Source organism: Phyllopteryx taeniolatus, chromosome 11, assembly GCF_024500385.1.
Source record: "Phyllopteryx taeniolatus isolate TA_2022b chromosome 11, UOR_Ptae_1.2, whole genome shotgun sequence".
In the NCBI taxonomy this organism is placed as follows: Eukaryota; Metazoa; Chordata; class Actinopteri; order Syngnathiformes; family Syngnathidae; genus Phyllopteryx; species Phyllopteryx taeniolatus.
The window spans coordinates 23,338,203-23,359,877 of NC_084512.1; the positions used below are offsets into that span (position 1 = coordinate 23,338,203).

Consider the following 21,675-nt stretch of genomic DNA (forward strand, 5'->3'; position numbering starts at 1 on the left):
AAACAAAAAACAAAAAAAACAATACTAGAGAGCACGTAAGCGAGGCGACCACACGGGTAGGCGCATCTTGGAATTAATGGGACAATCAAGTAGGCTGATGATGCTAACGCTAATCCAATCTAACGCTAATTAGACAAGGCTATGGTGTGGCCAAAAGCTCCTCCCCTCACTTCAACATGGTTTATTGGCCCCAATTTGCCAAAAGATGGCACCACAGCAATATTTTGATATTACATGTGGCTCTGGCCTGAGCGAATCTGTAAATAAGAGGATTCGTGAATGCTGAACCGAGAATCTGCATATGTTCACTGTACTTCCAGCACTGCAGCTCTGCTTAGCTTTTGGCTTTGACATGATATTTATTATGTCTCGTCTGACTGTCGCTTGGAAATGGCCAATCCTCACGCAGAAACGGTGTCAGGGCGGTATTATGTACACTAGCCGTATCAAGTCACAATCCGGCAGAATTCTAAATGTCCCCCAAAAGACCCATTTTCAGAAATGGGTAGATTAGGAAAGATTTACTTGGTTGTTTAATTTCACACTTGGTGGGTGCCCAGGCACTCCAGAGACTCCACTATTTATAAGTCAATTTTCCATAATATGTCTCCTGTAATAGCCAATAAAATTAGCCACACAGTTCTTCCCAAGTGAGCATTGATCAGGCTCGATCCCACTGCGCGAACCGTGACAACGGGCTGCCTATGGAGCAGCACACGGACAGAATATCAATGCTGACTTCACAACTGGCCTGAACTAAGCTGCTCTTCATTTCTCATTTCCCCAAACGTGAGCCCGGAGAAAGAGACGGCCTGGCCCATGACTGATAGAGACATCCTGCAGCAAAAAAAAGATCTTTTTTAAGGATTCCCCGCACACGTGTAGCGCACTTACACCCACCCCAGCCCCCCTTATACAAACTTGTGGATGCAGCTCAGCAGGGTTCTCATCAGCTAAATCCACATCAGCGAAGAGGGAGCATGTGAAACACATCCTTCAAGAACAGGATAACAGGACCACGGGGCTTTTACTCATTGGAAGTAGAGGCCATGTTACGCGGAGATACGCTATCGGTATTTGGAATTTCATCCTATTAGATAAGCTCCTGTCAGTTCATAGCAAATTCAGTAATACCGACGAAAGGCAGGTGTTGGGGAATACAATGGACCTAAAGCAGAAGAGCATACATTGGGTCTTTCATACTGTTTGTTCACGTTCATTTTTAAAAGTGGACAACATTTCTATGGCTACTAAGTATTATAGTTGTATCTCTGGAACAACTTTGAACAGGTACAGCTTTGTCATTTCCGTATATGTCGGGCAGAGACTTCGTATGTCCAAGTTCAGATTTTTTCATAAATCAATACCAATGGGCGGCCCCCACGTCGCCTGTTATTTTGATGCATTATTAACCAGTTTGATTGTTGAAAATAGCTTGAGTACAAATCTAGTAATTCTCGTGAGCGCTTGAAATGTCTGAGAAGTGTGATAAAAGTCCGCCTCTTCCCTCACTCTGCGGGAGCCATGTGACATTGTCATCTCAAGATTAAAAGTCTGGATGCCGTTTAGACAAAAGGCTTCAATAGGTTCGATACATTTGTGTAAGCCTCTTTTGTTAAAAAGGGATAGCGGTCATGCTTCTGTGCAGAATGAACTGGTCAGACGCGAAGGTACGATTGTGTGCAGATTCATTTCCGCCTATTACACTGTTTACACTGCTCGGGAAGATGATATAACCACAGTCGTTTGATTTGACTAATATGCTAGCTAATACGCGATTGGCTGGCAACCAGTTCAGGGTGTACCCCGCCTCCTGCCCGTTGATAGCTGAGATAGGCTCCAGCACTCCCGCAACCCTTGTGAGGATAAGCGGCTCAGAAAATGGATGGATGGATGGATGGATGGATGGATGCTATCTAATACCATTGATGAGACTCATGAAGGTGGTTTGTTTGTGTTGCATAATTTAACTACTGAGCACAGTTGTTTGTGTAACATGGGTTGAGGATTGTGTACAATCTAGATGCATGGTGTTGATGCTTTATGGTCCTCTGGGCATCTGTGTGCAATTACAAACCCTTTTTAGAGGGTGCGTCAATCATTTGCGGAAGGCCTCATTGGCTCCGATGTTGGATTATGTGATGCATCCAATACCAGTGTGAAAAGTGTGGCTGTAAATACACCAACATGCCCACACGGGTGCGATGAAAAGAGTGGGTGGCGAAGCCTTTAACTGGGAAAAGTGTGGCTGTTGGAACGCCCACATCCCCCATGTGTGGACTGAAAAGTCTGGGTTCTGGAACATTTCACCGGGAGGGGGTGGATGTTAAAATAGCAAAACACACACCTCCCCCGAGGGTGCGGGAAAAAAGAAAAAGTGAGGGTGTTTAAACAGGCAACGTCCCCTTATGGTAATAACAGTCACACAAATGGCAACAACCTAGTCCACCAATCTATCGGCCGCTAAAGTAGTCCGAACCATGTTAGTGTCACTAAGCACGCCAACCGACAAGAGCTAAGTTGATGATCTGTGTTATTGGACCAGTAGACTCCAGTCTAAGTTCATGCCAGTTGATTACAACAATGGTGAACTTTGAGTGCCCTCGGGATGTTCAGTCAGCGCTAAATGCGTGTGCACTTTATCTTTTAGGCTTCTTTTTTTTTTTTCACCCTCAAAGAACGTACCACTTTCTTTGGCAGACAAGCTCATCAATTTTAGATTGTGCCGTCTGTGTATGACTTATAAGAGTGATACTCAAAAGTGTGGCATGCAGACCACTAGTGGTACGCAGGCTCCCTCTAGTGGTATGCCACGAATCACTGAATTAACTAGTTCAACTATGCATGTTACAGTGGCTTTTTTTCTTAACAATTCAGTTGTATTTAACTTTAATCTTTTAGAACTGTTTTCAAACATTTAGGTAACATTTTGCAGAGAACATTTTAATTGAATCATTATTTAAGTACATTTAATTTTCCGATGTTCAATCGTTTAGTGTTCAACCTTTTGAATGTTACGGTGAGCTAAACATTTTTTAATGGAGTAAAGTACATGTTTTTATTTTAAAGTATAGTACATTTAAGTACAGTTCAGTTGTATTTAACTTAAGTACACAACATTTGTGTCATTTGTTTAATTTACTGGAGGTACATTTTTATTTATCTTTCACATGCAATACATTACATCATTATTTAGGCACAGTTTTTTTATTTTCCTGTATTAAAGGACAGCGTTAACACAAACTGTTCGGAATGTTATGGCGACTTATAAAAAGTTTAAATGTATATTTTTTAGGAACAAAAGCTCTGCCTTGGTTGTTTACGGTGTTACTTGGCTTGGAGAGCGATGTATTTTTTAGGATGTACTTTTTAATAAAATTAAAAAAAAAAAAAAAAAAAGGTTTGAGAATCACTTTATATTCTACCATGTAACTTTCCCCCTTCATAAAAAGCATTGAGTTCAACAATAAAACATCCAAGTGTCATGGATGATGCCTATTGGTTGTCGCATCACATTTGCTGGGCAGGTTAATATCCTTTTTATTATTATTATTATTATTATTATTATTATTATTATTATTATTCTCATTATTATGCTGAACGCACCTTGGCAAGTATCAGTTGCCCTTAAATTCGGAGCTTGCCCTGCAAATTGCCTTCAGCCTGCAGCGCTCCAGGAAGTGTCGACTCCCCGGGACACTTGATGGAACACGCTGCGTAGGTAATAACCGTGTAACAATCCGGGGATACAAAGATGACCATTCAAAAGGAGTCCTTCATTCAGATTGTTGACTGGAAGATGTGTGTAAATGTCTCTAATAAAGCATGTGTAACCATTCGACCCACACAGTGGGTATGTCATGTCAGGCTAAAATAGTGCAATGCATGAGATAATGCAAATTTCAAAATGTAAAATGGTTACTGTCTCACCTCAAAGCCACGTCCGTTGTATTCCAAGTGCGCCAAAGGTCATTGTGCAAATATTCAGCGGACAAGAACATGGAGAGATGACAAGTAGGCAGGAGTGCACATGACCTAATCCTCTTGTCGGTATATGTCCTTCACATGTGCTCAAGCCGATAATCTTTCCAAGGGGGGGAAGCTTTTCCCCAATCCCGACCGCCTGTAATCTTCTCTGTCCCCCTCAGACAGTTTGCCTGGTGACGCCGTGCGGCTCACTTTCGTCCGAGCGCACCGGCTGAAGTTGAAGTGATGCGTTCACAGGTCCAGGCGACTCTGGAGCAGAGACCTGTGTTTTTCCTTCCAGCGAGGGAGTTTTCTTGGTTGCATTCCCGCCCTGACAGGTGGCTCAGATGGTCACACACACGCATCCGTTCACACGGCTGATGACACAGTGGAATTTGAAAAGGGAGACACACAACCTGGGAGTCGCTCGGCTCGCGCCCCCTCTCTCTCCTCTCGCTTTCCTTTTACTGCTCTCTGGCGCCACCCAGCGTTGGATTTACCATATTTAGCACCACGGTGTACTTGGGCTGTCCTGGAATGACAGGAACTGCTGCTGTTAGACGGAGACAGTAAAAGTAGTGAAAGCAAAAAAAAAAAAAAAAGAAGACCTCAGGGTTAACAGCGCACTTGTGTCGTGTTGCAAAACTATTTTTCATTTGACTGATTAGTCCACCGTATGAAAATCCCATGCCAGCCTTGATTTACAATTTTAAATTGTTCCGTGGCCACGCTCAGAACTCAAAACACATCAAATAATCTTTCCCCATTGAAATGAATGGAAATGCCATTAAGCCGTTCCAGCCCCCCCAAAAACACCAACTGAAAAATGTGTAACTTTTTAACAGGAAAATAACACTACAATGTTGTATTTTATTAAAACATACAGCAGGAAAATAAATTGTAAAAAAAAAAAAAAAAAAAAATTACAAAAAATAGGCCGCTTAGCTTAATGCTAACAGACAAGGTAAAACAAAAGTAGCAGGCTAACGGTTAGCATCCATAGTTGCAGTTTTAGAAGCAAGGGACAAACATATAATGGAGCAACAGATAACGTAACAATACCCACAGGCATATACTCTATCATGCACGAAAAATGACTAATATTAGAGAATCCTACTGAGTCCTTTACAGTAGTAGCAGTAGCAGTCTAGTCTTCGCTTGTCTGCATGACTGTACAATATTACACTGTGTCCTGGTGGCTGAGTCGAGCACACCGGAAGCAGCAGCACAATGAATTGGATTGCACCATTAAATCACGACACACAGCCTACTTAATTTTTTACTTTTGATGTAATTATGTTTTTATAAAGTGCAATATTATAGTGCTCTTTTTTCCTTATTAAAAAACAAAAATTTGGTTTTTTTGGGGAGAGAGCTGGAATGGAGTAATGGCATTTTCATTCATATCAATGGGGGCAGAGGATTTGATTTGCGCTTTTAAGGTGGTACTTGGTGTAAAAAGTTTGAAAACTACTGCTGTAAAGCATGTCCAATTCCACCAACGCAACGAGAAGCTTTCATCCATGATGTAATGTCTTGAACCTGATCGCCGGGGTGCCAACACTCCCGCAGACGTGACGCTTCTTTGCCATGAGCCCGACCGTCCGAGAGATTTGATTTATATCCCGCCTCAGTCTGCTGTCTGGTATCTTCTGGCTCCCCGCTACCGCCTGGACGAGAGGCTTGTTTGTCTCCACAATGGCTGGCACAATGGCCGGCCTAGCCTGCAATCACAAACACTGCTGTCAGCGCCCCTTTGTGAAGACCTGAAAGGGGTCGTGGGGGGGGGAATAACACCGTTGTCATTCGTAGGTTAGACAAACGCAGCAGATAGAATAATAGTCTGCAGGCAGTTTAATGACGGTAAGGTCACCTCAGCCGGCTTCAAGCGGAGACTTAAAGTTAATACAAAGGTACTAGCCAAAAAGTCCTCAAAACTTCTTCAGCTGCTGCACCTACTTATTAGAAGCACTTTAGGTTTAGTTTTTCCACAAACAATAAATGTGGTAAATTGAAGTAAAACAAATGGATTGTCAGTGTCCAAAGAAAAGCCTGAATCTCCAAAGTTTATACTCAAAAGCCAAAAACACGCCATTTAGACAACAAACACAGCCACGGCCCATTCCTATTAGTAAACTGCCTGTAACGTCTGCGACTGAGTGTGTGTGGTTTTAAAAAGGAAGTGACGTTGGGGTCAGCGAATGAGAGTGACGGTGCTTGTGAGCTCAGGTTAGCGGCTGGCTGCGAAGTTATTGCAAAAAAAAGCTGACTTTTTTGGGTAATTGAATTATTTTAATCAATGGTTTCAGCCTTAATTTTCCTCAGAAATAATGTAAAACATACATTATTTGAATCCATCCATCTTCTGAGCCGCTTCTCCTCACTAGGGTTGCGGGCGTGCCAGAGCCTATCCCAGCTATCATCGGGCAGGAGGCGGGGTACACCCTAAACTGGTTGCCAGCCAATCGCAGGGCACATACAAACTAACAACCATTCGCACTCACATTTACACCTATGGGCAATTTAGAGTTTTCAATTGACCTACCATGCATGTTTTTGGGATGTGGGAGGAAACCGGAGTGCCCGGAGAAAACCCACGTAGGCACGGGGAGAACATGCAAACTCCACTCAGAACTGTGAGGCTGACGCCTACATTATTTTAAGAACAGTTTATTAGTGGGAAAATGTATAAAGTGGAAATGTAAAGGTATTCACTATAATCACTCCTTATGCCTGTTCTTCTCTGCAGTTGACTAAATAAATGCTCCTGGCCACTATAACAGGAAATCTGTTTAAGAATTTCAAGCACCCAAAAAAAAAAAAAAAAAAAGCTTGTTTTTACCGTTTTCACAGGTTAGGGGCAATCTAATAAAAGTCCGTTAAATAGTAGATTTTTCATAAGCCATAAACACCACACCATTCAGTTTCAAGCGAGGGCCCGATTGTCCTAAACAGCACAAGCACAAATAATGGGCAAAAGGTAGCTTGAGGCAGCGCAGGTGTGAGGCAACTGATAAGTTTTATCGGCAAAAGAGCAAAAATACAGTGGAAAGATCACATTAGCATACTTTGAAAATAAATGTTTTCTTGTTCCTCTGGGCTATTCACAAAAGTGCTGGAGTGCATCCTGTTGGTAATGGCACCATTGCAAGAGCTCACCAAAAAAAATAATAATAATTTAATTACACAAGCAGTCACATTTTTTGAGGAAACAAAACATGTTAATCGCCACTCTATAATAAATATCGTCATCTTCCTAAAATAATAATAAAAGTCATTTATGGACATTTTTTGCCTAAACCATCCTCATCCTCATAATACTGGCTATCTCTGCTAAAATCACACACATCGGCAGTTGTACAGATCATTCCCCTGAAACAAAATTCATATATATTCATTATTTCCATCCATCCATTTTCTGAGCCGCTTCTCCTCACAAGGGTCGCTCGCGGGAGTGCTGGAGCCTATCCCAGCTATCTTCGGGCAGGAGGCGGGGTACACCCAGAACTGGTTGCTAGCCAATCGCAGGGCACATAGAAACAAACAACCATTCGCACTCACAATCACATGTATTAAATATGTATGTACAAGTATGTACAGTGGTACCTCGACTTACGGTAGACTTGACTGATGAGATTTTTAGGCAAAAGATTTTTTTTGTCTTGAGTAGCAAGCCAAAATGAGTATGAGCGCTAGCTATGGTGGCAAAAAACTTCACAACAAGCAGCAGATAGTGAACAATTATTCAAAAAAAAATAAAAAAGAGGCTATGTGTTTGCATAAACTTGTGTAATGCCACTCCCAGTTGAAGTTTATTGTAACAAAGAATTACAGTTGCGTACTTAACCAAACCATATGAACGTTGTCACAGTAATTATAAACCTTTATTCAACATTTATTTGAACAAAAGCGGTAGCAACACATGCAGACAAAGCATATATTTGTTATACTCAACGAAAAACTAACATTACTGCAGCTTAGTTGCAATGGTCTTCTGTGTTTCATCAAATCTACATGTAGTATGTCTGTCTGTAGTATACCGCCCCCTGGTGGCCTGGGTGCACACACCAGAAAGATTAGCACGATGCCCATTGAATTATCATGTTTCATACTGTTTAATTCTTTACCATGTAATTATGTTGTTACTGTACGTTTGTACGGTACAATATTATGTGCTATTTTATTAAAAACATGATTTAAATGTTATTAGTTATGGATGATTGACATTTCCATTCATTTCAATGGGGAATGATGATTTGAGATCTGAATAATCTGTCCAATAAAAAGACTAATAAAAACAGAAGTTGCAAGTTGGTAAAAGGTCAATAAAAAAAAAAATAATAAATAAAAAATAAAAAAGAATTATCAGGTACATTTACCAACTTTTCAACTGAATTGCCACTCTATATTACAATGTATAATATGTACTGGGGGGGAGAATAAGTTGTTAGGTATAATCTAAAAGTCCTACAAAAATATGTATGGGGAGAAGGCACTGGTGGAGCACTGCCTCCACTGCTCCAAACACAAAAAAAATATCTTCTTGACCCATCTGGACTGGTGGCCACACAATAGTTTCCTATGGAGTCTCTTGGGTGGAAACAAAGGCAATGAAAAGCCAGCTCAGCTCATAGCTCACCAGCTTCTCAAGAGCGCCTTAGTTACTTTGAAGGACGAAAGGCTTTTTGAGTGTGCTACAAAAATGACGAGTACAAAAAAAGGTCATGTTAGAAAATGCCGCCGCAAAACAGCCCTTAGAAGGACACAGAGCTTGCGAGTCTGCATCCGTTTTCCCGTCACTGGCAACATTGCACTCTTGAGCAGCGGTATTATTAACTGTCCTCGTGAGGCTACACGGAATGGGCTCACTGCGATGTCGAAATCCTCGGCGGAGAAACGAGCTATGGCCAAAATGACGACAGCAGCGGGAACACAAGTGTATTTATGAGGACAGAGAAGAAGAATGGAGGTGATATTCACCATAGTAGCAGCTTAGAGGAAGAACAACAACTGTTCAGATGAGCCATTGTGTAAAATGTAACACTCAAGTGTTTTAAATTGGCTGCATCTTGGATGAATGGCCAGGGGAGCTGAGGCTCCGGAGGGATTATTATTTGACCCCCTGCGGAATTTGTAACTTTTCACACTTGATAAATGGAGTCTCCAGTTTTTATGACTGTTGATTGAATAGAAAGTGGAAAAGAAAAAAAAGGAAAAGAAATAAATAAATAAAAGAGCACCTCAGGCAGCATTCTGGCTCCCACAGATTGGCTGGTGCCCACCAAATAATTACAAATACTCCTTATCTCAACTCTTCATGTGTATTAAGAAAGAAATGGACAGTCTCAATTTTTACACTTATTTAGTGATAAGACAAATAAGCATAACAATTGAGACTGTCCATTTCTCTCTCTCTTTCTTATTTAGTGATAAGACAAATAATGCAGCCCTATGGGGGGCACAAGCCAGTGCAAACTGTAGGCCGGTCCCAAGCCCGGCTAAATGCAGAGGGTTGCGTCAGGAAGGTCATCCGGCTTAAACTTTGCCAAACAAATATGAGCGGTCATCCAAAGAATTCCATACCGGATCGGTCGTGGCCCGGGTTAACAACGTCCGCCACCGTTGCTGTCAACCTGCAGGGCGCCGGTGGAAATTCATCTACTGTAGGTCGAAGTCGCAAAGGTGGTGGAAAGCGGGTTCTTCGGCAGAAAGAGAAGAGGAAAGCACAGAGCCTAGAACTGAATGTGGGAACTTTGAATGTTGGGACTATGACAGGAAAATCTCAGGAGTTGGTTGACATGATGATTAGGAGAAAGGTTGATATATTGTGTGTCCAGGAGACCAGGTGGAAAGGCCGTAATTTTAGGGGCAAAAATTATTACATTATTTTACCATGGTGTAGACGGGAAGAGAAATTGAGTCGGGGTTATTTTAAAAGAAGAGTTGGCTAAGAATGTCTTGGAGGTGAAAAGATTATCAGATCGAGTGATGAGGCTGAAAATTGAAATTGAGCGTGTTATGTATAATGTGATTAGTGGCCATGCCCCACAGGCAGGATGCGACCTCGAGGTGAAAGAGAAATTCTGGAAGGAGCTAGACGAAGTAGTTCTGAGCATCCCAGACGTCGAGAGAGTCGTGATTGGTGCAGATTGTAATGGACGTGTCCTTTTATTAGTGTTCTGAATAGTGAGGGAAGACATGAGGGCAGTTAGTGTTCGAGAGGAGGATGCAGGAGATGGGCTTACATGGAAAAGGATGACGCGCCGCGGCGACCCCTAAAGGGACTAGCCGAAAGGAAAAGAAGAAGTGATAAGACAAATGGGGGAGATTGGGGGGAATTAAGTATTAAAGTTTGTAGCTGCATTTGTTTAGCCAACTTACCAGTGTTTACCCACAGCTACTTTGTGGCACGCACGTTACACCCATTCAATGGCCACAAATTAGCATTAGATTAGATCTGGACTGTGGCCTTGATTTTGTGGCCCCCGATGTGCCGTAGAAAGGCAGTGTGGTCAGATTGAGCCATACAGTGGCACGGCATCATACTGAAAAGTGTCAATCATGCGTTTACTCTTTTGATCAGTGCAATCAGCATACTGTACTGTATCTTTTCACTCAGCACCAGATGTGACTCATGTTGATAGATGCCCAGCAACCCAACCATAGCCCCCCCTGCAGACTCATTAATAAAGCAATAAACTGCAGCTCCCACCCTCCTCCATGCTAGTCATGAACAGCATGGGCAAGACAGGAAACATGATTAAGTGCAAATAGGACAACAATATAAGACAAACTGTCCTCCTTGATAATGGGACGGCAAAACCGCCACATCACCAGGTATTATTTATTTATATTCGGCATGTGTGTTTAGAATGCGGCGGCACGGTGGCCGACTGGTTAGAGCGTCAGCCTCGCAGTTCTGAGGTGCGGGGTTCAATCCCCGTCCCCGCCTGTGTGGAGTTTGCATGTTCTCCCCGTGCCTGCGTGGGTTTTCTCCGGGCACTCCGGTTTCCTCCCACATCCCAAAAACATGCATTAATTGGAGACTCTAAATTGCCCGTAGGCATGACTGTGAGTGCGAATGGTTGTTAGTTTCTATGTGCCCTGCGATTGGCTGGCAACCAGTTCAGGGTGTACCCCGCCTCCTGCCCGATGACAGCTGGTATAGGCTCCAGCACGCCCGCGACCCTAGTGAGGAGAAGCGGCTCAGAAAATGGATGGATGGATGTTTAGAATGCCCTCTAGAGGGACACTCACAGCATCACAGTGACAAAAACAACCTGTTTGGGGGTTTGGGCCAGACTCCATAGCAGTTATTCTTAAATTAAATATACTGGAAAAATACACTTTTTAGCACAACTCTTTGGTTACTCATGAAAACTGTTTTGTTGAGCCAGTAACCAATACTGTCCGCTTTAACACATACAAATGTGCATTTAGCATTCTTTTAATAAAAGTGTCTGTTTTAGCAGGTTACAAATATAAAGCCTTGGCGTAGCATAATTAGCAGTGCAATGGAGAGCGAGAGCGAGAGCGAGAGAGCGAGAGCGAGAGAGCGAGAGAGAGAGAGCGAGAGAGAGAGAGAGAGAGAGAGAGAGGAAAAAAAATGCAAACGGGATTATTTATAGTGGTCTCCAATTAGGACCCAAAAGGACCCAAAATGTTGAAAGCCGTTCCTGAATATGCCTGTCCCATTTACCAGGCACCTTCAAATATACTGCCTACTTGTTGGAATTCAGTGCTGTTAGTCATTACCACATTTTTTTTAAAGTAATGTACAGTATTTCACCATAAGAGGGTAACAAAGAAAACAAGTTTGAAGATACTGATGACACTGTGGAGTACAATACGGCAGTTTTAAGCCTTACCAGGGTAAACTAACGTTGAGCTGAAGCTAAATTGCGTGTGTTTGTTGTCATTTCTAGCCATGTACTGTGGACTCATTCTCGTCAACATCCAAAACTTCCCCCACATTGTTAAATCCAGCCTTGGCACCATTACACACACATAGCCAAATATTTACAAGTCATTTTTGATTGGGAGTTCACCTTCACAGCCCACTTCTGTAAAGTCATGCAGTCATGCAGTCATGCTTCTTCCACATTCACATCATAGCCAAAATATAATCAATAATTACTAAACCCAACCGTGAAAACTTGATCCACACTCTGATTTTCAACTCGCACCTCTCTGGTATCAGTATAAAATCACCTTCTTGCTTCAAGCTGGTTCAGAACGCAGCAGCAGGCCTCGGCTAGACATCATACGGTCCCAATTTTAGCGTCACGCCATTGGCTTTCAGTTTGTTTTCGAATTGATTTGAACATTTTGCTGATTAATTTTAAAGCATGTATGAGCCTGGGTCAGTGCTATGCAGCTGATGTTTTTACCCTGTATGAGCCAGTCTGCAGCCTCAGGTGAGGGCCTCGTGCCGGTTCCAAAGTCGAGACGTAAAAGTAAAGATGATAGGGCATTCACCATCAGAGCGCCTTCACTTTGGAACAACCCACCCGAGGAGCTGAGACACACAAAATCAGCGACCTCCATTATAATTCCAGTGATACCTCGACTTCCGATTGACCCGACTGACGAGTTTTCGAGCCTCAGCAAAATTTTTGTCTTGAGTAGCAATCCAAAATATATATACATATAAATATTTATATCACTTCTTCACTTCTTAAAATTAACTTGTACATACTGGCTTTTATGTGATGTTGTCTTCCCCCTTTATTTATATATATATATATTTTTGAAACCTCTTCTTTGTTATTATACATTCATATGTACAGTGATACCTTGCGATACGCGTGACCTAACTTACAAGTTTTTCCAAATATGAGGCAACATTAGTCCGATTTTTTTTTTTTACTGACTTCAAAACAAGCAGCAGTTTGGCAGTGAACAATTCTTCTTTAACAATGTTGCCAGTGAGGGAACAATGTTGCCACATGTAAGACTGATAATACTCAGGCATATAGTCTTTATCCTCTGCGAAGAAGAACTAATATTATTGCAGCTAACAGAGGAGCAGATTGTGACTGCCTTTGTGTACTGTATATGCATAAATCTCTAGTGAGGATAAGTGGGACAGAAAATGGATGGAAGGATAATGTATACTGCCCCCAAGTGGCCAAGGCATGCTCACCAGAAGGAGCAACACAATGTCCACTGAATTGAAGTATAAAAAATGTGGCAAAAAGGGTTTAATTCTTTACATGCTATTTAATTACCGGAACGTCTTTATTTTGTTTCTAAAGTATAATGTTATAGCATGCAAACTACATGACAAGTTTTTTTGTTGGCTATTTTTGGGGGAGGCTGGAACGGATTCATGCCGTGTCCACTCATTTCAATCGCAAAAGATGATTTGAGATATGACTGTTTTGACTTACGAGTGTGGTTACGGAATGAATGATACTCGTATCTCAAGGCACCACTGTATTTTAAAGTATTTATTTAATCTGTTTTTACCACCCTACATCAGCCTTTCAGTTGGGTCTTGGATTGCCTGGGTTTCTCAATCTTTTTTTGTTTTGTTTTACATGATCTCCAAGCGTGACAATTTGTAAGCACTTTGTAAATGTGTTTTTAAAGGTACTAAATGAATGAAGTTATTATTATTATGATTAATCTTCAAGAAGAAAGCTCTTCATCGAGCTCAGGAAATAGGAGAATTTTCTGAAATTCACACTTTGGGTGTCAAACTCATTTTGTTGGTACGTTTCCCTCAGAGGGTCGTTATGACTGTGATAATATTATAATATTATAATTATTATGTTACAATATATAATATTGCATGCTGTATATATACAAGAAATTGATGGATAACTAGTTTTGAAATCAGAGGTCAAAGATAATAGTTTCTTTAACTACTGTTGAAGTTACTGTAAAAAGGGGTTTGGTAACAACAACAAAAAAAGGCTTGCAATATCTTAAGTTTATTTATTACAAATGAAGATTTGAAATTGTGTACAGATTTCAGCAAGAACTATGGAATACGGTGCACAAAAATGTGGTTTTGCGGGCCACATAAAATGATGTGGAGGGGCCAGATGTGGTCCCCCGGGTCTTGAGTTTGACACACGCTTTCGTTGATGATGAACATTAATATTCAAAATCTTTGGAGTAAAGTAAAAGAATTGAATTGGTAGGCTATTTTACTTTACCTGCTGTGCAGCAAACCGGGTTGCATGTGTGTGTTTTTTATTTGTGTGTGTTTTTTTAGGGAGTATGCAAGTGCATTTCAATGCGAACGTCTGAAATTGAGCAGTCCAGCGCAGGAAGGGAGGAGCTCGCTTTCCATCTCGGACCACCCCCTCTCTCACTTCCCGGGCCGGCCCCTCCCCAACGACACAAACGCTACATTGAGCAGAGGAAACGGAAAAGACGCAACACACGAGAAGAAGACGGCTGTTCCCCCCCTCCCCAACCCCCCCCTCTCATTTGAATACCCCGTAGAAAGAACCACAGACATCGTTCTTTTCCTCATACCCCTTATTCTGAGCGGTCCTCGTTTTTTCGATCGCCTCCGATTTTTGCGGATTTTTTTTTTTGGGGGGGGGGGGGAGTGGGGTGGTGGTGGTGGTGGTGGGGCAGAAGTTGCCAGCTGTTAGCAGCTGGCAGAAAGCACCCGCCCTGCTCAGGAACAAGGCACTCGGAGGAGGAGGAGGAGGAACGAGAACGAGGGCTAAGAGGGAGACATGGCACCCCAGCAAGCGCAGCCGCAGGTGAGGCAGCACATGGTCAAGTTCCTCCGGAGCTTCCCGGGGGTCACCCGCCTGCTGCAGATCGTCTTCGGCGCCGGCCTGTGGGTCACCATCGCCGCCAACAAGTACGAGGGCTCCATCCATTTCGTCCTGTTCGTGGCGGTGCTCTTCTGGCTCCTGTGCCTGGGCCTCTTCTTCGTCGCGCTGCTGGACAAGCAGGACGCCGTGCCCGTGCTCGGTGGCCCCCGCTGGCTGTGCGCCAACCTGGCGCACGACGTGGCCGCCGCCGCGCTCTACTTGCCCGCCGTGGGAGTCATGGTGTACAAGACGGATCGCAATTCGTACTGCAACTTGGAGCAGTACAAGCACTTCTGCTTGTACAAGGTCTACCTGACGGCCGCCGTGTTCGCCTGCCTGTGCTGCCTGGCCTTCCTGCTCTCGGTGGTCTACGGTGCCTGCAGGAAGAGCCGAGGGGAGCAGACGCTCATCTGAGGGTAGCAACTTACTCTTTCTTTTTCTTACATGTTTATTTTTATTTTTTATAAACCACAGCAAGATGAGGAAGAGTTAACTTCACTGTAATTTCTTTGAATCTATCACATGCAGATGTCTATTTAAAGCAGGGGTGTCAAACTCAGTTTTTTTGTCACTGGCCAAATTGTCGTTAATGGCTTCCCTCGGAGACCCTAATGACTGTGGAACTGCATAAAATGTATAATCGTCTCATCATGTCATTACATATACAGTTCAGCGGAACCTCGGTTTTCGTATGCCCTAACTTTTCGTAGGATTTGGTTTTCGACGAAATTCGGTCCCAGTGTCACTCCTAACTTTCTCATTTTAAAATGCATTATTAAAAGTGAAGACAATTTGAAATTTTGGTCCACGAAGTAGATGTACATGATTTTCTTACACAGGCCACATGAAATGATATGGCAGGCCGGATCTGGCCCCTGAGCCTTGTGCTGGACACCTGTGATTTAACGTAAGGGGTGGGAAACATAAAGCGCCTCCGTTTTCCAACATTTATTCAGCACATATAGCGGTACCTTGACTTTCGTCATTCCGTGACCAAGCTCGGAGCTCATTCTACTCGCACAACATATCAATGTTCTCCATTAAAATGCCATTAATCCGTTACAGTCACCCCCCAAATTTTTGTATTTAATTGATAATGTTAACAAATAAACTGGTTTCATAAAATGCAAGTTATTGGATTCACCTGTTCGCAGATTTTTTTCACAATCCTTATCCTTCTTTTATTTTTTCGTTCAGTTTTTTTCCATTTTATGGGGGGAACCAACACCGAAAATGCGGTTTATCCCCGCTTATTCGATAATGTCTGGGTGTCTCAAAATATATATATTTTTAAATGCAATTATAATGGCCGTCAATTATCACTATTCAATGTTCAGCGAATAGCGGGGCGTCCACTGCATCCATGTGTACCTTTGAGGGGTGTGGTCAAGTGAGTGACGTCAGCAACTGGATTCCTTGCCAGTGTTCCCATTTTGTTTTCCTATCAGTTTGTCCTATTCAATAAATGGCTGAGCAACTCTGGCTCTCCTTTCCCACATGCGAGGGCATTACACTACCTTAATTGTGTCCAATTTTAGCTCGCGTCACAAAGCTTCTGCCATCTAGTGGAAGAGCATTTAATTGTCCTGCCTGTCACTATATGTCGCTGGCATAGAGAGATGAACAAATCTATATTATTTGTAAACCACAGCAAGTGGTTGGGAATCACTGCCCTAGAGCTTTTAAAACTGGTCCACTATGCTATTCTTAAAACAAATCAAGAGGAAGTGTAATAAAAAAAAATCCACATTTGTCCCAGAAATGCTTCCAAAGTTAATGCATCATATTGTTTCTCAGAAAAGATGCCCCACCCCGGCTTTTAAGGTGCTTATACATCCACACGTGGATTGTTTGCATGATTCCACAAGTGCGTACTATATTCTTTTTTGTTTTGTATTGTTTTGTTTTTTGGGGGTCAGGCATCTACTACAGGGGTCCTCGGTTCACGGCATTCTGTTGCCACGGCGGCGACATACCCTGAAGTCGCGTCGTAGGCCATCGTTAAAATGCACTGCAGTCGGAAAGTCGGAAAATGTTCAATATTTTGTATGACAACACTGCGGTGCACTAGTGGTTAGCACTTCTGTCTTAAAGTGCTGAGGCTCAAGGTTCAAATCTCAGCTCAGTTGAAAAAAAGAATAAAAATAGGAGAGTACCTGAGTGTGCCTTCTCGCGACATGTTCCAATTTATTACGCCGCGTGCCGTTTGTAACCACAGTGTCGTAAACTGAGGCCCCCCTGTATTTTTTTATCCGTTATGTCACTGCAGTAGAAAACCTTTGGTCATACAGTATGACTGGTACAGCTATAAGAGTTTATATCCACTATCTTTTATATATATTATTTGTTTCCACGTTTTCTATACTGACCCTTTACCAACACAGAATGGATGTTACAGTGTACGCCTTTTTCAACTGTTTTCTCAGTGCCCTCTGTCACAATGCTGTACACTCAAAGCCTGAACGTATGGATGTGATTGTTGCTGCCTCAAATGTATTTAACAAACAAAAGTGTTCTTATTGTCAAGCCAAAAATCAGAACGTGCAAAAATAAAGCGCAGTAAGTGTACAAGGCGATTTCTTATGGGTTTTTTGTTTTGTTTTCACAAAGTCAATTTTAGAGAGTGAGCCAGGGACAATTTGGTGGCGTTGCCCCAAATGAAACACAGATTTTTGGAATGACGAGCCCCCACGAGCAACTTCCTGTCGGGAGATTCAAAGCCTGGGCCTATCGGCAGGGATCATTCATACGCTTTGGCCACATGAAAGGACCTCCGAAGTGTCTCTATGTGTCTAACTGATAGCAAGTGTGTGTGTGATTATCTGGGAAGGGGGCCTGTTCATACCGGAAGAATCTGTTGGGGGTTGTGGAGGTGGGCTGAGGTGCGGCCAATGGAAATCGAGGATGATTCAATGTCTCTGCCTTTTCCAGTCAGCTGCGCACAAGTTGTGTGGCAGCTAAACATGGGGAGCCATTCAATCCCATGCAAGTCGCTTGTTTATACAGCGGTTTGACTTCCAAGTGGTACTAATTCCAAAGCTATTTTTCTCTTCCATAAGAAGTCTTGTAAATTGACATAATTTGTATCAGGATGAAACTCACCATCATAAAACATTTATTAATTGTAGGGTGATGTAACATTTTAACATTGCCAGCTGTCTTGTGTGTTGAGAAGTGAACCGCTCCATAAAAAAATTGAATACGGTGATACCTTGACTTCTGACTTTAGTTTGTTTTGTGACAATGCAAAACACTTGTATCTCAAATCATATTTCCCCATTGAAATGAATGGAAATGCCATTAATCTGTTCCAGCCCCCCGCGTAACGCCAACAAAAAAGCTAATATTTTTTAATTAATATGGCCACGGGGGGGTAGTATAATATATACATACAGATTTAAAGAAGACGATGACAGCTGCTGCATAAGATGCAGTAATATTCTAATATACCCTTCTTTAAACTACTGACGACTGATTCCCCCCCCCAAAAAAACTCTTTTTTTTTTTCTTTTTCTTTTTTTGCAGAGCTGTGTGTGTGTGTTTTTTCTAATTTAATTGTTTTTAAAATGTATTTATTTTAAATTTAATTTTTCCAAGTTCCAAAGACAAATATTGTCATTTAGAGCATTTATTTGCAGAACATGAAAAAGTTCGTCCAGTGTTTATTTTTTTTTTTTTGGGGGGGGGGGTCTCTTATTTACTTCCAGAGGCATATTTTATTTTCTAATGTATTTATTTATTTAATGTATTTATTTTACATAAAATCTATAAATTTTAGTTGATTTATTTTAAAATTAATTTTATATGTACAAGTATATTATTTTCATTACATTTTATTTAATAAACTGATTGTGATCCCTTTCAATTTACACGGAGAAAGTGCGTGTTAATGGTTGTTTGTCTATACAACATGCCCTGCGATTGTCTAGCGACCATTCCTGGGTGTACCCTGCCCCTCCCCCCTAAAGTATTCCAAAGCAACACTCTCCAGCGCGGCATCTGTGTGGTAGGAGCGCAAGGGTTAACATTTGACCATCTGCAAGAGCAGGATGTACATCTTGCACTTCTAAGAGCTAACCCCCGCCTCACCCCCACCCCCTCTTTTTCCGCCTTCTGGGACTTAAGCAATGAAGTGTCCACGTCCACGCCTCTGAGAGTAGACACGCACTGCGGTACATGCAGCCAAATGACCACATTCGGCGTGGCCTGTTAAGCAACATTACGAGAGTCTCCCAGTTATGGCGCGCGTTGACGGGGAAGAGGATTCCTCACGTCACATGTTTGCCACATATCCAGACTCCCCTTTGTGTCCACATCTGGCCAGATTTCCTACGATATGTGCTTTTGAATTCAATTTATATCCTCGTGCTATACTTTACGGGATGTATTGTTCTCAATTACCCAACTCAGCTCTGTGAACCACGACAATTTGAGTATATCATGTCAACTAGTGGTTAGCATGTCTGTCTTACAGTTTAGAGGTTCAGGGTTCGACTCTCCTCGTGTGTGGAATTTCTTCGGTTATTCTGGCTTCCTCCAACATTCCCAAAACATGCACGTTATGTTAATTGAAGACTCTAAAGCAGTATTTCCCAACCTTTATTGCGCCAAGGCATATATTATGCAATGTTTCTTCACGTGTCCATGATTCACTACTGGTGAATACTTTGATTTTTGGGGGTTCATGCAAGGAGGCAGACAAATACAACCTGATGGTTGGTTCCTTATGTGAGCTCACATAGACACGTGAAAAAGTAGTTATCGTCTGCCTCATGCAACTGGCACCCCCACAGACATCTTGCTTTGTCTCGCAGCAGAGTGATTACACAATATCAACGATATCAGACAGAGAGTAACTAGGTCTGCTTTCTTATCCTAACACTAAAACTAAATATTATATGAGGTTATAATTAACGTAGAATACATTTGACATATAATACCAGTGCAAAGGCCTATTTTTAACAATGTACCCAGTGGTTGGGTGACGACCAGTCGAGCATGTACAGTATCTACGACCCTCATGAGGACAAGTGCTACAGTAAATGGATCCATGGAAGAGCATCCGCATTTCTCCACCTCTTGCCCTTACACAACACATGAACACTGCACCCATTCAGTCGTAGTGTCGTCTGGGGAAGGGGGGGGGTGGGGGGAGCTGCTGTAAAAGCACCCAGAAAAAGAAAAAAAAGAAAAAAGCTCTCACCATGTTCAGGAACTATAAATTGAAGCACATACTACAAAACCTCACTATGGGCCACTTCATGGTTTACACAAACAGGAAGTGTTCATTTGCGGTGCCTCCTGGAAGTTTTGTGCACAGCGTTGTGCTTTTTTTCTTCTTCTCACGACTCGCCCTCCCTCTCCATTCACTTGTTCACTGTGTTTTCCCTATGCCCTCCTCCTCCTCTGCCTCTGCTGTGGAATGTGCATCGCTGCAGTATGCAGTCGGAGAGCGTGGTTAAAGGGCCGCTGGGCTGTGTGAGCTCTCTGTCTGTGTTTTTATGTTGTTTTTTTTTTGTTTTTTTAATGGGTGTGAGGGAAATAAAAGTGGGTGTCAGCAGGAAAAAGAAAGGGGCCAGAGCCACTCGGGGTGGAGAAAGTGCTGCCCTTCACTTTGGGTGTGGAGAGGAATGAGTGGGTGCTTCCTATCATGAACAGCTGCTGATTCATTTGGTTTGAGAAGCAGTGAAGCACACAGTGTGAGTGTCCTTGTGACAACAGTGAACCCTACTTATTCGTAGGGGTTTGGCACCAAAACCCTGACGGCGATTAGTGAAAATAATAGACGCCGCCTAAACCCAGGCGGGGCCTGGTGGGGTGGCATGTGAGGAGTCTGCGTGTGAGTGTCTGGATGAAAGCCGTAGCTGACAGCAGCTTCTGCAAATGCGAAGGCATAAAAAAATATAAGTACACTGATTTAGTGCATGAAAAAAAAAAACACGATATGGCGGGGTCGCAAACAAGGCCCTCTAATGTTTTTAATACATATTTCGCAAATGACTATCTTTAGTTTAGCACTTAATGTACCTTATGTTGCTATTGCAATTAGCTGTGCTGGCCTTTTTCTGCATCATCTTGAGAAGCGTTGACCCCAGAAGGAGCCTCGCCTGCCTGTCTGACCTCTACTGGAATGTTCCAGCACGCTGCTGCTCGCTGTCAAGCCGGGCGGTTATCAACTGGTGGCCAATGCTAGCTAGTACTTCGTTAACATGGCGCATGCCTAAGAAGAAGCAGGGTGTTTGGGCACCATCTTATGACTTGACGGAATGCAAGAATAGGTGAGTTTTCTACCTAATAGTTGTTTATGTGGTTCTGCGGGGGGGGGGGGGGGGGGGTCACAAACAGGTGAGGTAACTTTGAGAAAACTGTAGTTGGCATGGGATGGATGAATTTAAGTGAATTCACTTGAAGAATTATAGTTCCACTCTTGCCATTTTCTTTGCCTCAACGCAAGTGGAGAGAGAGAGAGAGAGCACATCAGAATTTACTCAATAGGGGTCGCAATTTAGATACGTTACACAGCATTGGGAGGGTGGGGGCAACATTCCCGTGGCGCAAGTTTTCTTTAGGAAATACAACGTTAAACATTCACTTGAACTGCAGTCTTTTTTTCCCCCACGGTTAACTTTATTTCCAGCTTGTTGATATTATACTGTAATTACCGTTTTAATAATACGCCATTTATATTTTATTATTTAGCTTACCTGATTAATTGTTGTTGTTTTTTTAATCAAGTGACGCAATATTGGGTATGATTTATTTTACTATTATATTGTATATTTTATTATTGCATAGTAAATAAAGTAATATCACCCAACGTACAGTATGAAGGTCAGGATACGCCCACCTCCGTCATTGGTGAAAAACGCGGAAGAGTCATCTTTTACTGGAATATCATTGGATAAAGGAACCCGGAAGCGAGCTG

The 21,675-nt window shown here is 42.4% G+C and overlaps 2 protein-coding genes across 9 annotated transcripts in view; one reads left to right on the plus strand and one right to left on the minus strand.

The window, feature by feature from the left end:
• The window catches only part of LOC133485627 (protocadherin-15-like), a 215,984-nt gene extending 211,494 nt beyond the window's left edge, over positions 1-4,490 (minus strand). For 4 of the 8 annotated variants that reach the window (XM_061789631.1, XM_061789630.1, XM_061789625.1 and 1 more), the window contains exon 1: positions 3,931-4,488. The gene's annotated coding sequence lies outside the window, so the exon portion shown is untranslated. Of the gene's footprint in view, positions 1-3,930 lie in introns of all 8 variants that reach the window. The other 4 variants (XM_061789624.1, XM_061789626.1, XM_061789627.1 and 1 more) reach the window with 2 other exon arrangements.
• Positions 4,491-14,316: 9,826 nt separating this feature from the next.
• marveld1 (MARVEL domain containing 1) lies at positions 14,317-20,934 on the plus strand. Its single transcript, XM_061789051.1, has 2 exons — positions 14,317-15,166; positions 20,800-20,934. The coding sequence occupies exon 1, from the start codon at positions 14,667-14,669 to the stop codon at positions 15,162-15,164; it is 498 nt and encodes a 165-aa protein (XP_061645035.1). The 5' UTR covers positions 14,317-14,666; the 3' UTR covers positions 15,165-15,166; positions 20,800-20,934.
• The last annotated feature ends 741 nt before the right edge of the window (positions 20,935-21,675 follow it).